Genomic DNA, 16,889 nt, shown 5'->3' on the forward strand with positions numbered 1-16,889 from the left:
CATCTTGCCTGTTCATAATTCTGAGAAATTATTGTGTGCATGTGTGCGTGTACATGTTTATGTGTGTGGGTGTGTGTGTGTGTGTGTGTGTGTGTGTGCGCGTGCTTGTGTGTGTGCCTGCACTGATCAAAACGAAAAACGATGGTTCCATGCTATCCATGTGGGGTTACATGCCCACCAAGTTTCGTGTACCCCGGTCTTTCAGTGTCCCGGGAATCCTTGACGGAAATTTGGGCATGCGGGGAAAAAAAAAATAAAAAAAATCTGACTAAACCTAAACCCGCTTCGCTGCGCGGCGGTCATAATAAACGACAAAGAGAAATACTGATGACAACAGGCTGATTTTACAGGCGTGAAGCCCCGGACGGTCTCACATTGAATAGCATCCACTACGACAGGGGGCGATGTGGCTACAACAATGCATCCATTCTTCCTGCAAAGATCAAAGAATAAGAAAAACAAAACACAGCTTCTCGCTGTGTAGGATTCTCTCTTGAATATGGAGAAAAAGAAGTTTAATATCAATTTAGATGACTCAGCTTTCACCAAAGAAAGATCGCCGGTAAGTCCATGACTGTAACGTTAACCCCAGCTGTTTAAGGTTTGCATTCCTTCATCGATGAAAGCATCGTAAGTTACATAGTTTTGTTTTGAAAAGTGACACTTACCAGATGAACTGCCATGCCTATCTATCTTTAGGGGACAAACTGTAACGTTAACTGTAACGTTAATTTGTGTTGATAGCACTGGTGCTACAGAGGTGGATATTGTTTTGTAGCACAATCTGTACAATTTCTAGCATCGGTATCGTAGAAACGTAGTTACAAACAGCGGTGTGTCTCCGGTGCTAAGCTGGTAAGTTGTCCATAGCGCAGACTGATGTTTTTGTAGCATGTGCTACTCATATTGTACAGTCCAGATAGGATGTTGTTGCCCTCATCTTAAACTTTACAAAAAGTATGTGGCTGTTTTATTTCATAAATTATTAACACATAACCCTGCCTGCTCAGCAGTTGTATCAGACCACACATGTTGAAGTTCAGAAGTTTGATGTAGCCCTTTTTGTTCTTCATGGGCAGGTTCGTCCGCTGTTCAAAGCCTCGACCACTGACGCTCAGAAAGGTCCGGAAGTATCCTCAGCGGCGCCTCAGCATGGCGGCCAGCCGCTCTCCTACGCGCAGTTCATCATCCAGAGCAAAGGTCGCCCAGCGGCGCCTGTACAGGGAGGGGGCACCACGGTGGGGAGGCTGAGAGAGGACGCTCAGGGCAGCTTGGGAGAGAGCGAGGTACCCGTCCGCCCCCCTCCCACCTCCGAGGGGGGGTCAGGGAAGAGCCAGCAGCAGGCAGAGGGGAGCGGAGGAGTGGGGGGCACTGCTGCAACCGTGGCAACGGGAGGTCAGGAGGAAGAGGAGACGCAAAGGCAGGAGGAAGGTCCGAGTGTCGCTCCGTACCTGCTGGGGTCAGGAAGCAGCATCATCGTCAGTCCCCGACAGGTACACACACACACACACATACACACACAAACACACAGTGTCAATCCATAGCTGCTGAGGTCAGGATCAGGATCATCATTATCAGTCCCCGGCAGGTATACACACAATGGTGCAGTGGGCAAAAAAGTACCATCATTGTCAGTCTGAGACAGACACACATGCGCACACACACACACACATACACAAAAGTACTTTTCACTTGGCTTTAACTATATTCTCTTTAACCTCTGAAATATACAGTGACTTTGTATTATGTGTGTGTGTGTGTTCAGAGAGGAAACCCCATCTTGAAGTTTGTGAGGAGTGTACCCTGGGAGTTTGGAGATGTGGTGCCTGATTATGTCCTCGGACGAACCACCTGTGCTCTCTTTCTCAGGTGTGTGTGTGCGTGTGTGTGTGTGTGTGTGTGTGTGTGTGTGTTTGTGTGTGTGTGTGTGTGTGTGTGTGTGCAGCACATTAGAAGGGATGTGTGTCATTGTTCAAACCACAGTCAGACCTCTCTCTAACTCTCTCTCTCTCTCTCTCTCAGTGTGCGTTATCATAATCTGAACCCCAACTACGTCCATGAGCGCTTGAAGCTGCTGGGAAACTGCTTCTCTCTCAGGGTGCTACTGGTGCAGGTGGATGTGGTGAGTCAATCCACACCTCCTCTGCTTTTCTCTGTTTCTCTCGTTCAACACCTCCTCCGTTTCTCTCATTCTTCAACACCTCTGTTTTCTCTTTATCTCTCGTTCTTCAACACTTCCTCTATTTCTCTCTGTTTCTATCGTTCTGACACACCTGCCCTTATATTTGCCCCCCCCCCCGAAGGCTGTGTGACTCTCTTCCCCCCAACAGAAAGACCCCCATCATCATGCTCAATATCATATATCTACCCCCCCCCATGCTCACTATCATATATCTACCCCCCCCCCAACAGAAAGACCCTCATCATGCTCACTATATCTAACCCCCCCCCAAAAAAAAAAGAAAAAGAAAGACCCCCATCATCATGCTCACTATCATATATCTACCCCCCCAACAGAAAGACCCCATCATCATCTTAACTATAATATATTAACCCCCCCCCCCAATAGAAAGACCCCCATCATCATGCTCAATATATCTACCCCCCCCCCCCAACAGAAAGACCCTCATCACCATGCTCACTATCATATAGCTAACCCCACCCCCCCCCCAACAGAAAGACCCCCATCATCATGCTCACTATCAAATATCTACCCCCCCCCCCTCAACAGAAAGACCCCCATCACGCTCTGAGGGAACTGGCTCGGATCTGCATCATGGCCGACTGCACACTCATCCTGGCCTGGAGGTGAGAGCCCTTCCCTGGACATGTCGTCAACAACAACAACAACAACAGTCCACAACCACAACAATAACAGTACTACTGCCACAGCACCACCACCACCAATAGCAACAACTGAGAATACTACCATACTACTACAAGGCAGCCGTGGTCTACTGGTTAGCGCTTCAGACCTGTAACCGGAGGGTTGCCGGTTTGAACCCCGACCAGTAGGCACGGCTGAAGTGCCCTTGAGCACTGTGTGTCCACTGAGTGCTGAGTGTGTTTCACTAATTCACGGATTGGGATAAATGCAGAGACCAAATTTCCCTCACAGGATCAAAAGAGTATATATACTTATACTTATACTATACTTACTTATACAACAACATGGTCATGATGGTGAAGAATGTGGATTGCCCCAGATTTGTGGGGACTATAGACTTTTCACTAATGCCTTATTTACATAGAACTCTCCTCTCTCTCCCCCCCTCTCTCTCTGTGTGTGTGTGTGTGTGTGTGTGTGTCTGACCCAGCCCAGAGGAGGCGGGTCGTTATCTGGAGACGTATAAATCCTATGAGAAGAAGCCTGCAGACCTGCTGAAGGAACAGGTGGAGAAGGACTACCTGTCCAAGGTGACACACACACACACGTACACGCGCACAGACACACAAACACACGCACACACACACACACGCACACACACAGACATACACGTATACACACACACGCACACACACACGTGCACACACGCACATACACACGTACACACACGCACACATGCACACACACACACACACGCACACGTACACACACGCACAGACACACAAACACACACAAACACATCACTTCTCTAAGGTGGGTGCAGTCACACACACACAGACACACACGCACACACACAGACATACACGTATACACACACACGCACACACACACGTGCACACACGCACATACACACGTACACACACGCAAACATGCACACACACACACACACGCACACGTACACACACGCACAGACACACAAACACACACAAACACATCACTTCTCTAAGGTGGGTGCAGTCACACACACACAGACACACACGTACACACGCACACACACAGACACACACGCACACACACACAGACACACACGCACACACGTACACACACACACACACGTACACACACACACACGTACACACACGTACACACACGCACACACACACGCACACACACACGTACACACACACACGCGCACACACGTGCACACACACACGTACACACACGCACACACACACGTGCACACACGCACAGACACAAAAACAAACACATCACTTCTCTAAGGTGGGTGCAGTCACACATACATAGACACACATAAGACTAGTACTTGTCCAAGGTGAGGCACAGTTATGACTGATGAGGCACAGTTTAGACGATTACACATATAGGCTGAAGCACACACACACACACACACACGCTTCGGACTTGTAGCCGGAGGGTTGCCAGTTCGAACCATGACCAGTGGGAACGGCTGAAGTGCCCTTGAGCAAGGCACCTAACCCCTCACTGCTCCCCGAGCGCCGCTGTTGTTGTAGCAGGCAGCTCACTGCGCCGGGATTAGTGTGTGCTTCACCTCACTGTGTGTTCACTGTGTGCTGAGTGTGTTTCACTAATACACGGATTGGGATAAATGCAGAGACCAAATTTCCCTCACGGGATCAAAAGAGTATATATACTTATACTTATACACACACACACTGATCTGATCTGTTAGTGATGCAGGAGCTGACTTGCTGAGGTGTGTGTGTGTGTGTGTGTGTGTGTGTGTGTGTGTGTGTGTGTGTGTGTGTGTGTGTATGTGTGTATTTTTGGCTGTATCTATGTGTTCATGTGTGTGTGTGTGTGTGTGTGTGTGTGTGTGTTGTCCAGGTGACGGACTGCCTGACTACAGTGAAGTCTGTGAACAAGACGGATGCCGTCACTCTGCTCTCCACCTTCTCAGTAAGTCCAGTAGATCACTCTGCTCTCCACCTTCTCAGTAAGTCCAGTAGATCACTCTGCTCTCCACCTTCTCAGTAAGTAGATCACTCTGCTCTCCACCTTCTCAGTAAGTCCAGTAGATCACTCTGCTCTCCACCTTCTCAGTAAGTAGATCACTCTGCTCTCCACCTTCTCAGTAAGTAGATCACTCTGCTCTCCACCTTCTCAGTAAGTCCAGTAGATCACTCTGCTCTCCACCTTCTCAGTAAGTAGATCACTCTGCTCTCCACCTTCTCAGTAAGTAGATCACTCTGCTCTCCACCTTCTCAGTAAGTAGATCACTTACCTTCTCAGTAAGTAGATCACTCTGCTCTCCACCTTCTCAGTAAGTCCAGTAGATCACTCTGCTCTCCACCTTCTCAGTAAGTAGATCACTCTGCTCTCCACCTTCTCAGTAATTCCAGTAGATCACTCTGATCTCCACCTTCTCAGAAAGTCCAGTAGATCACTCTGCTCTCCACCTTCTCAGTAAGTAGATCACTCTGCTCTCCACCTTCTCAGTAATTCCAGTAGATCACTCTGATCTCCACCTTCTCAAAAAGTCCAGTAGATCACTGCTCTCCACCTTCTCAGTAAGTAGATCACTCTGCTCTCCACCTTCTCAGTAAGTCCAGTAGATCACTCTGCTCTCCACCTTCTCAGTAAGTCCAGTAGATCACTCTGCTCTCCACCTTCTCAGTAAGTCCAGTAGATCACTCTGCTCTCCACCTTCTCAGTAAGTAGATCACTCTGCTCTCCACCTTCTCAGTAAGTAGATCACTCTGCTCTCCACCTTCTCAGTAAGTAGATCACTCTGCTCTCCACCTTCTCAGTAAGTCCAGTAGATCACTCTGCTCTCCACCTTCTCAGTAAGTAGATCACTCTGCTCTCTACCTTCTCAGTAAGTAGATCACTCTGCTCTCCACCTTCTCAGTAAGTCCAGTAGATCACTCTGCTCTCCACCTTCTCAGTAAGTAGATCACTCTGCTCTCCACCTTCTCAGTAATTCCAGTAGATCACTCTGATCTCCACCTTCTCAGAAAGTCCAGTAGATCACTCTGCTCTCCACCTTCTCAGTAAGTAGATCACTCTGCTCTCCACCTTCTCAGTAATTCCAGTAGATCACTCTGATCTCCACCTTCTCAGAAAGTCCAGTAGATCACTCTGCTCTCCACCTTCTCAGTAAGTCCAGTAGATCACTCTGCTCTCCACCTTCTCAGTAAGTAGATCACTCTGCTCTTCACCTTCTCAGTAAGTAGATCACTCTGCTCTCCACATTCTCAGTAAGTCCAGTAGATCACTCTGCTCTCCACCTTCTCAGTAAGTAGATCACTCTGCTCTCCACCTTCTCAGTAAGTATATCACTGCTCTCCACCTTCTCAGTAAGTCCAGTAGATCACTCTGCTCTCCACCTTCTCAGTAAGTAGATCACTCTGCTCTCCACATTCTCAGTTTGTCCAGTAGATCACTCTGCTCTCCACCTTCTCAGTAAGTAGATCACTCTGCTCTCCACCTTCTCAGTAAGTATATCACTGCTCTCCACCTTCTCAGTAAGTCCAGTAGATCACTCTGCTCTCCACCTTCTCAGTAAGTAGATCACTCTGCTCTCCACCTTCTCAGTAAGTAGATCACTCTGCTCTCCACCTTCTCAGTAAGTCCAGTAGATCACTCTGCTCTCCACCTTCTCAGTAATAGATCACTCTGTTCTCCACCTTCTCAGTAAGTAGATCACTCTGCTCTCCACCTTCTCAGTTAGTCCAGTAGATCACTTTGCTCTCCACCTTCTCAGTAAGTAGATCACTCTGCTCTCCACCTTCTCAGTAAGTCCAGTAGATCACTCTGCTCTCCACCTTCTCAGTAAGTCCAGTAGATCACTCTGCTCTCCACCTTCTCAGTAAGTAGATCACTCTGCTCTCCACCTTCTCAGTAAGTAGATCACTCAGCTCTCCACCTTCTCAGTAAGTCCAGTAGATCACTCTGCTCTCCACCTCACTCTGCTCTCCACCTTCTCAGTAAGTCCAGTAGATCACTTTGCTCTCCACCTTCTCAGTAAGTAGATCACTCTGCTCTCCACCTTCTCAGTAAGTCCAGTAGATCACTCTGCTCTCCACCTTCTCAGTAAGTCCAGTAGATCCAACTCAGCGTAGTTTAGCTCTCAGAACTGTTCTCCAACATGGCATTCACTACTGTTCTCCAGCTTCTCAGTAAGTAGATCACTCTGCTCTCCACCTTCTCAGTAAGTAGATCATTCTGCTCTCCACCTTCTCAGTAAGTAGATCACTCTGCTCTCCACCTTCGCAGTAAGTAGATCACTCTGCTCTCCATCTTCTCAGTAAGTCCAGCAGATCCAACTCAACGTAGTTTAGCATTCAGTACTGTTCTCTAATATTCAGTACTGTTCTCCAATATTCAGTACTGTTCTCCAATATGGCATTTAATACTGTTCTCCAATATGGCATTCAGTACTGTTCTCCAATATTCAATACTGTTCTCCAATAGTCAGTACTGTTCTCCAACATGGCATTTAGGACTGTTCTCCAATATGGCATTCAGTATAATTCTCCAATATGGCATTCAGTACTGTTCTCCAATATGGCTTTCACGTCTGATTGATGTCCATAATATGCCCTCTAGTGGCCAAAGCAAGAACATTTTTTAAGGACACACTCACCAACCTTCAACATGTCTTTGAAAAGTGTGTAATCAACTCCCCCACCTCGGCCACAATGAGCTAAACTCACCTCACCTTAACAGTTACACTCACATCCACAATGAGCTAAACTCATTTCAACTTATAACCATGTGTGTGTGTGTGTGTGTGTGTGTGTGTTGTAGTCTGTGGAGGGCATCATTAAGGCGTCTAAAGAGGAGCTGGTCCTGTGTCCTGGCCTGGGTCCCCAGAAGGTGAGAGATGGAGGGATTAGACCTGTAGAAATATTGTACAGAAAAGAGTGAAATATCACATTGTTACAATTAATGTTTTCTTCACATGTGTATACTTGTATTTGCCACTTTGTCTTCTGTGTGTTTGTGTGTGTGTGTGCGTGTGTGTGCGCGTGCGTGTGTGTGTGTGTGTGTGTGTGTGCGTTGCTCAGGCGAAACGGCTCTATGACGTGCTCCATCAGCCTTTCCTCAAGTCCAGCAAGAAGGATAGCTGATCCTCTAGCTCTTCTGGACACGGTTCTCCTCCATCTGCAGAACTGTAGTGTCGTCCATACGGAACCCACATGGTTCTCCTACACCCACAGAACTCTACCACCCTCTACACGGAACACACACGGTTCTGGTTTTCTCCTGAAACTCAATACAAATGTGTGGTTCTGTGTTGCAGAACCTTCTCAGAACCATTGACACATTTAATTCACATCATTTGTTGTTGTAAATGAAACATTGTAAATAAATATTGTGTTTTTGTACAAGCCTGTTGTCCCTCCCCATGTTGTTTTCTACGGTAACCGAGAGTGTTCGTAGTTATGCCGCTGCGCGTCGGGGTCCGGTTCGCCCTGTCGAGACCTATTTCCCGATAATGACCGGCGTTCTATACATTATCCCTTACTGAACATCTCAGTGTTTATTGGGTACCTGACTCCATCATCATGAAATAACAAACATGAACAAAACTCACACATATTCCCACAGCCCTAGTGATAACAACTATGATAACACACACTCCCACAGCCCAAGTGATAACAACTATGATAACACATATTCCCACAGCCCTAGTGATAACGTGCTACTACATTACAACTATGATAACACATATTCCCACAGCCCTAGTGATAGCAACTATGATAACACATATTCCCACAGCCCTAGTGATAGCAACTATGATAACACATATTCCCACAGCCCTAGTGATAACAACTATGATAACACATATTCCCACAGCCCTAGTGATAATGTGGTACTACAGTGCAACTATGATAGCACATATTGATAAACATTTTACTGAACTGAGTCTATGCTTTCATTCCTCGGTCCTTCTGCATGCAGCTGTGCCCCAGGGCCAGAGTGAATGAGACGGTGCAGCTGCTGAGTCTGCCAGCAGAGGGGGCTGAAGGGCTGGAGTGCTCAGCAGCAGAGTGGGCAGCAGCACCAAACTGCAGAGCCCAGAGTGACCACCAGGAGGCAGCACTTCAGCCACGCCACCACAGCAGGTGCAGGTGTGTGAGTGTGTGTGTCCAGGCCATGCTACCACAGCCGGTGTAGGTGTGTGTGTGTGTGTGTGTGTGTGTCCGGGCGGAACCACCTCAGCGGTACAGGGGTGTGTATGGCTGGTGATGTTGGATTGTGTTGAATGCTGAGCTGTAGTTGATGAAGAGGATGTGTGTGTAAGTGTTGGGATGGGATGAGAAAGGCCACTGTGTCCTCCGTACCTCGTCTGGGTCTGTGTGCAAACTGCAATATGTGCACCGATCATGTACAGACATGAACACAAGTGCTGAAATATCCAGTTTAGCATAAACCAGACAGACATTGACCATGTAATGGACATCATTACAGATGCAGTGTCCCAGTCAACATGACAGTTGGTGTCCCTTGATGTGCCATTCTACCTTTTTATGGTAGATTTTCTGGCAGTTGGCAAAAACTTTAATGTCATAACTACTCTAAGCAAAACTAATGAAGTCATAACAGCTAAAGTCAAATGCAGTGACATGCATGGGGAGCTCATAAAGCCAACCACCATGCGCGCACACACACACACACACACACACACACACACACACACACACACACACAAACACAGACACGCACACACACACACACACACACAAACACACACACACACACACACACACACACACACACACACACACACAAACACACAAACACACACACACACACACACACACACACACACACACACACACACACACACACACACACAGCAGGAAGTGTGTTTGCATAGAGAGGGGTATTTGCATTGGCTGCACATGCTTCAGTGGTCAGGGAGTATTTATATCCCTCTGAATTTAACCCCTCATGATTGACAGCTGTCCGTCAAGACTCAACGCTCAGCCATAGCCTTCATCTCCGTACTCACCTGGACTCTTCTAGTTTGCCTCCAAGGTAAAGTGAATTTAAACCATGAAGTAAATCTGAATTATATAATTATATCTGTATATATTTTTCTAATACAGCCTATTACTTGATTTTCCAGAATGCAGAGGTCAGTTCACTGTGACTCAGACTCCTGCTACATCAGCTGTTGGTCCAGGAGGGTCAGTCACTCTGAACTGCAAAACCAGCAGTGGAATCGGACACCGTTCTAATGCATGGTGTTCCAACTGTCTGTCCTGGTACCTGCAGAAGCCTGGAGAAACTCCTAAACTCCTGATACACAGTATTAGCACCCGTTCCACAGGCACTGCAAACAGATTCAGTGGAGGTGGATCTAGCTATGGCTCTGACTTCACTCTGACCATCAGTGGAGTCCAGGCTGAGGATGCTGGACATTACTACTGCATGGGGGTGATGTACAGTGGAACTACGCCAGTGTTCACACAGTGTTAGAGAGCTGTACAAAAACCTTCTCCATCCAGCAGGCCACACATGACTGCACACACACACACACACACACACACACACACGACTGCACTGCACTGCTGCACACCAGGGCCCCCACCACACACACACATGACTGCACACACACACACGACTGCTGTTTCATATGACACACACACACACACACACACACACACACACACACACGACTGCTGTTTTATATGACACACACACACACACACACACGACTGCACTGCACTGCTGCACACCAGGGCCTCCACCACACACACACGACTGCTGATCCTTCGCTGTCTTCGATGAGTATTGGTGCTGAAGGATGGATTGGAGAAGGCTATAGCCACTGTGTCTTCTGCACCTCCTATACGCCAGTACACAAAAGATTACGCCTGCTCCCCCCCGCCCACAGTAGACAAAAGATTACGCCTGTTTCTTCGCTTGCCCCAGACTGTCCTGTACACAAAAGATTACGCCTGCTCCCCCCCGCCCCCCCCAGACTGTCCTGTACACAAAAGATTACGCCTGCTCCCCCCCGCCCCCCCCAGACTGTCCTGTAGACAAAAGATTACGCCTGTTTCTTCGCTTGCCCCAGACGCTCCTGTACACAAAAGATTACGCCTGCTCCCCCCCGCCCCCCCCAGACTGTCCTGTACATAAAAGATTACGCCTGTTTCTTCTCTTGCCCGAGACTGTCCTGTACACAAAAGATTACGCCTGTTTCTTCGATTGCCCCAGACTGTCCTGTTCCACTCCAGCCTCTTTCTCCTCACAGTCCGTAGTCACTTCGGCATCTGACTTAATTGTGGCTTTAACAAATCAGAAAAAAGAAGTTCCTCTGACTTAATTGTGGCTTTAACAAATCAGAAAAAAGAAGTTCCTCTGCAAAAGAAATGCTTTAAAAAGATGCCCCACAGTCCCACACAAACCACATTTCTTTGGCACCGAACAATTCCTTGCCATGTGGTCTGGAGCATAGATATAGAAAGCTAGATACCACATTGACTGTCGAGTTCTATTAGGTGGCATCGTAAACGTGGCCGCCATATTGGTGAGGGCAACACTTTTACTGTCTATGGGCAACACTTGCAGCCAATCACAGACACCTGTCTGATTTCCAGTCAGAGTCACATGCTCCTCCATTGGCCTCCAGTGATTGCTGCCCCCACCAAGATGGCGTCGCTATTTACGTACGTTCTGGAGCTCAATGCGGTATTTAGCTTTCTAATATCTATGGTCTGGAGAACCTGAATGGTGGCATGATCTTCTTGCACAGTCACCTCTGCAATGCCCTCTAGCTCCACAAGGCCAGCACACTCCCATTAGCAGCAGCTGTGTTACCTGCAATGCCCTCTAGCTCCACGAGGCCAGCACACTCCCATTAGCAGCAGCTGTGTTAGCTGCAATGCCCTCTAGCTCCACAAGGCCAGCACATTCCCATTAGCAGCAGCTGTGTTAGCTGCAATGCCCTCTAGCTCCACAAGGCCAGCACACTCCCATTAGCAGCAGCTGTGTTAGCTGCAATGCCCTCTAGCTCCACAAGGCCAGCACACTCCCATTAGCAGCAGCTGTGTTAGCTGCAATGCCCTCTAGCTCCACAAGGTCAGCACACTCCCATTAGCAGCAGCTGTGTTAGCTGCAATGCCCTCTAGCTCCACAAGGTCAGCACACGCCCATTAGCAGCAGCTGTGTTAGCTGCTGGCTGTAGCAACTCAAGCTGGTAAAGCCGATTGCTTTAGGGTTTTTTTTTCATACAGATAGTACCCGGTGACATCGAAAAAGAGAGATATATGTTAAAAGTCGCCGGATTTCTCTGTTAAGAAAACCCATGTGAAAACTTTTGGCAACATGATAGCAATGTGACTATCTCAGTGTTCTTGCAAAGGCTCATGGGAACACAATGAAATGGTGACACCAAGGCATCCCATGTGTTCATTTGCCTTCCTGGTTCAGTACGTACAGTAGGTGCTTCACATTGATCTTACATGATTTTGTTGGATGAATTCATTGCTGTGGCAATATATTTCAGTTCAACATAATAACATTGTGTTAAAAAAACACAAGTTTATTTAATTTCATGTTTTGTGGTTTAGTAACTGTGACAAACCCTTTTTTCACTGTAGGCTTACCTTACATAATTCAATTACATACATTGACTGCTCAATTGGAATTACTATTTGAACACAATAAGGTTGTGTTTCATTGTGTTTCATTACACAACTTTATACAACACACACACACACACACACACACACACACACACACACACACACGTGACAGGAAGAGTGTTTGCATAGAAAGATTTGCATTGGCTGCACATGCTTCAGCAGTCAGGGAGTATTTATATCCTTCTGAGTTTAACCCCTCATGATTGACAGCTGTCCGTCATGAAGATTCAACCCTCAGCCATGGCCTTCATCTCCGTACTTAGCTGGACTCTTGTGCTCGTCACTAAAGGTGAAAGGCTAAGATGTGTGACTGTTACCTTACAAACATGAAGAGAAGCCATGTTGTGTCAAGTTTTTGGAAGGTATATATATATTACGACTTGTGGTCTAAACTTTATCTTAAACATTTATTTATTTTCTTTTTTCTCCAGAATCCTATGGACAGGTGACGGTGACTCAGACTCCAGTTGTGAAAATGGCTCGACCAGGAGAAACTGTCACTCTCAACTGTAAAACTAACCCTCAATTAACTGCCGACAGTCTATACTGGTACCTGCAGACGCCTGGAGAAGCTCCTAAACTCCTCATACGTGCTATTAGCACCCGTGTCTCAGGTACGCCTGACAGATTCAGTGGAGGTGGGACGTCGAAAGGGTCTGACTTCACTCTGACCATCAGTGGAGTCCAGGCTGAAGATGCCGGAGATTACTACTGTCAAAGTTACCATAATTTCTCTCCGAAAGTGTTCACACAGTGTAGAGAGCCGTACAAAAACCTCCTCAGTCAGAGTGAGTGCACATGACTGCACTGCTGCAGCTGGGGACTACTGCAGGGGCTGATGGAGGATCTCCCACATCAACACCAGGAACTGGGCCAGGAGAGTTCTCAGGCGCTAACTCAGGAACTATTCCAGCATGGCCACTGGCTTTGGACTTTATCATCATCATCATCATAATCATATTCTTCATCATCACCATCATCATCATCATCATCATCATCATCACAAACCACTCCATGAGCTGCAGTAGGAAACTATGTTTCTCTCTGGTGTCTTGGACTCTGGATGGATTATGGGAGTTTACCAGTGAGTACAGAGGAATTTATTCCATTTTAATAACATGGTTGGAATATTCTCTTTTGGGTTACAGAACAGAAAATAGTCATTATTTGCTTCTTGTTCTAGTTGTTCCATCTGTTTCACTTTAAAATGTACTACTTGATACATTAACCTACTTAATCAGATAAAGACATCTAAGTAATCAGAAGTATTTAGCGTCAAACTAATCAGTAGTATGTTTTGTTGTAGAAGCCTATTTATCGTCACCTGATCTCCTCTGTACAGTAGGAATATGTGAGCTGCATTGAAGCTTCAGTGTTATTGCTTATTTAGATCAAAGTGTCTGCTTAATGAATAAATGCAATGTAATGTAGCACGAGTGATGTAATCAGAAAGAAGTCAACTCAAATATTCATCTTAAACAGAATGAATCATAGTTTGATATCAGCTATATAAATGTGGACAAGCTAGTATAGTACTGCTTTTATGTGAGAGTTTATTACTGTAAGTAGTACACTAATAGAAAATAGAGAATATTGAAAATTACATTATACCAATATGGCAGTATTGTTATTATTATTATTTTGCTAATGTTGATTTGTTGCAGAACTATATAGCATATAGGTTTGCGAGAGCAGCAGCTTCCTGTATCACTGTGAGGAGGTTTTTGTACGGGCAGCTGACTAGTTTGTATCACTGTGGTGGACTTTTGGAAGCGGCTCTAAACTTGATGTTGGAGGTGAGTCTGTTCTTAAATATCTTTCAACAACATAAATTAACTGCAGATGTATATTGTTTTTTAAGCAGGCTGCAAAGATATATATTTTCAAAAAGATTTCAGCATTTTATATGCTTTCAGCTTTCTATGCTTTCAACGATTCTGTTGATTTCATATTAGCGGATATCTAACCAGAAATATATGTTTCAATAAATATAAACAGAAGGTCGTACTGAAATGGCTCTCATTGTTGGAGAATGTATTTGCTAAATATGAACAAAATGAAGTGATAAAAAATCTTTATACTGCAGAAATAAGTTCAAAGATTTACATACATGTCTAATATAATCTATTTGACCATTTTGGGATATCAACAGCCATGTCAATATTTGTAAATCTTGAAAATGTGTTTGTTCAGCTGAATCGTCGTATATTAATAATGATTAATAATGTGTTCAGCTGAATCATTGTATATTAATAATGATTATATTAATAATGATTAATAATGTGTTCAGCTGAATCATTGTATATTAATAATGAGTAATAATGTGTTCAGCTGAATCATTGTATATTAATAATGAGTAATAATGTGTTTGTCCAGCTATTTAATTCGGTCTTTTATGCGTTCTCTCTTGGTCTCAGGTTTCAGTCATGAGCAGATATAAAACCATGTTCATTACTGTCAATTGTTTGCAATATTGATAAAACAGAAAGGAAGTTGAACAATATTTAATTACATTTTTGACTGTTAAACAAGTCATTATTGCCACTGCCATCTGTGTAGCCATCGTTGGGTAGTCACGCTGTGTGCTCTGTGTGTAGCCATCGTTGGGTAGTCACGCTGTGTGTCGGATATTAGGTTATCGTTATATACTGTATGCTTTTGTATTTGATCAACTTACAACTCTTTCTTTCTTGTTGTGTTTTCATATAATAATCATTTTAGGAAGTGAAATTGTATGTCGATGTCTAGTATAGCACTACAGCTGCACCTGGTGTTCACAAATACCTTATTTACATAGAACCCTTTCTCTCTTTCATCTCTCTCTCTCTCTCTCTCTCTCTCTCCCCCCCCCCAGTTCCAACCCCTCCGGTGCTGACGGTGCTGCCCCCCTCCCGTGAGGAGGTGTCGGGGGGGCGCAGTGGCACGCTGGTGTGTGTGGCCAGGGGGGGCTTCCCGTCCGACTGGAGGCTGAGCTGGCGGCTGGATGGGGGGGTTGAGGGCGGGGAGGCCAGTGCTGGGCTCCTGGGGAAGGACGGCCTGTACAGCTGGAGCAGCAGCCTGACTCTCAGCGCCCCCCGCTGGTCAAAGATCAGCACTGCGCACTGTGAGGCCACACACAGCACCCAGGGGACCGTCACCAGCACCCTCACCAGAGACCAGTGCTCCAACTAGACCCTACACACACACACACACACACACACACACGCACACACACACACGCATACACATACACACACACACACACAGCACCCAGGGGACCGTCACCAGCACCCTCACCAGAGACCATTGCTCCAACTAGACCCTACACACACACACACACACACACACACACACACACACTCATGCGCACACACACACACACACACACACGCACACACACACATGCACACGCACACGCACACGCACACGCACGCACACACACACACACACGCACACACACACACACGCACGCACACACACACACACACGCACGCACACACACACACGCACACACACACACACACACACACACGCACACAATCATGCGCACGCACACACACACACGCACTCATGCGCACACACACACACACACACACACACACACACTGTCTGGTATTGTGTGCTGGTAGTTCAATGTGCTCATGTGTTTTCACTTATTCATGCTGCAAACAACAATAAAAAATGTTCTAAGGATTATAAGATTTTTTCTTTTTCTAACAGCTTCACAAAGTCACAATATCTCATTTCATAAAATGGCAGAAGTGGCCGTTTACTTTCAATGATAAATGTGATATGCAGGTTATGTGTTTTAGTCACTGAAATTGTGTAGTATTTCAGCTAGAACTTCTCTAAAAGTGTCCCTTAATGTGAACTCCAGCAGTTATACAAATTCACTTCTCATCTGCAAACTGCACTTAGTACAATTCACCATCAAATAAGTTGACTATAAGATGTTTTTTCTGTTCAAAAAGGAAATAAATAAATATCAGTCCCCAGGTTAGAAGCTGTGTGTGTCAGTCTTGTTTCTCTTGTTTCTCTTGTATACCTATAATTCTATTCTATTAATAGAAATAGAATAGATTCTATTTCTATTATAATTATGAACATTTTTCCTGCACACGTTTCTTAATAGCCCATGTCTAGACCATTCCATAGCTTACACAAAATAACCAAGTCAACCAAACAAAGATTCAAATAGAGGAAGAAATCAAAACAAACAAACAAATTGAAACAAAATAAAATGATAGAGTGAAAAGTTGTTTTTAATATGCACTTGCAGATAATCCATGATTTCCCATTATGCAATGCAATGGCTCAACTCTGCATGTCTCTGGTGTGTGAGTGTGCGTGTGTGTGTGTGTGTGTGTGTGTGTGTGTATGCAATGCAATGGCTCAACTCTACAACTTTACAATTTACAAAGGTACGGCTTTCAGAA

General features: G+C 45.7%; 1 protein-coding gene, 1 long non-coding RNA gene and 1 gene segment (V, D, J or C); 2 read left to right on the forward strand and 1 right to left on the reverse strand.

Annotated features, from left to right (window-relative positions):
• Positions 1-459: 459 nt before the first annotated feature.
• ercc1 (excision repair cross-complementation group 1) lies at positions 460-8,202 on the forward strand. The gene is made up of 9 exons (XM_076262971.1): positions 460-562; positions 1,080-1,493; positions 1,766-1,869; positions 2,023-2,122; positions 2,732-2,808; positions 3,318-3,417; positions 4,694-4,765; positions 7,619-7,687; positions 7,879-8,202. The coding sequence occupies exons 1-9, from the start codon at positions 500-502 to the stop codon at positions 7,939-7,941; spliced, it is 1,062 nt and encodes a 353-aa protein (XP_076119086.1). The 5' UTR covers positions 460-499; the 3' UTR covers positions 7,942-8,202.
• LOC143100050 (uncharacterized) lies at positions 4,772-7,608 on the reverse strand. Of its 7 annotated transcripts, none has more exons than XR_012981816.1 (5): positions 6,826-7,608; positions 6,565-6,771; positions 6,327-6,464; positions 5,091-6,296; positions 4,772-5,034 (listed from the first exon to the last, which is right to left on the reverse strand). It is a non-coding gene; the product is annotated as an uncharacterized LOC143100050 (long non-coding RNA). The 7 variants fall into 7 exon arrangements; XR_012981818.1 differs by having other exon boundaries at positions 5,091-5,778; positions 5,853-6,464; XR_012981815.1 differs by having other exon boundaries at positions 5,091-5,645; positions 5,710-6,464.
• Positions 8,203-9,783: 1,581 nt separating the features above from the next.
• Positions 9,784-16,152, forward strand: LOC143100051 (Ig lambda chain C region-like). The segment is given in 4 exon segments: positions 9,784-9,856; positions 9,948-10,284; positions 14,233-14,270; positions 15,329-16,152. Coding segments are annotated over 3 exon segments (387 nt in total).
• Positions 16,153-16,889: the final 737 nt, after the last annotated feature.

This window comes from Alosa pseudoharengus, unplaced genomic scaffold (genome assembly GCF_046254945.1).
Source record: "Alosa pseudoharengus isolate Yale_2024_CS ecotype anadromous, Long Island Sound unplaced genomic scaffold, YU_APseudo_1.1 YU_APseudo_1.1_scf_3, whole genome shotgun sequence".
NCBI classification, from domain to species: domain Eukaryota; kingdom Metazoa; phylum Chordata; class Actinopteri; order Clupeiformes; family Clupeidae; genus Alosa; species Alosa pseudoharengus.

Coding starts and splice junctions, on each gene's coding strand:
- ercc1 (XM_076262971.1), top strand. CDS start 500: ATGGAGAAAAAGAAGTTTAATATCAATTTAGATGACTCAGCTTTCACC. Junction 2,123..2,731: donor TACTGGTGCAGGTGGATGTG/GTGAGTCAATCC, acceptor CCCCCTCAACAG/AAAGACCCCCATCACGCTCT. Junction 2,809..3,317: donor ACACTCATCCTGGCCTGGAG/GTGAGAGCCCTT, acceptor TGTCTGACCCAG/CCCAGAGGAGGCGGGTCGTT.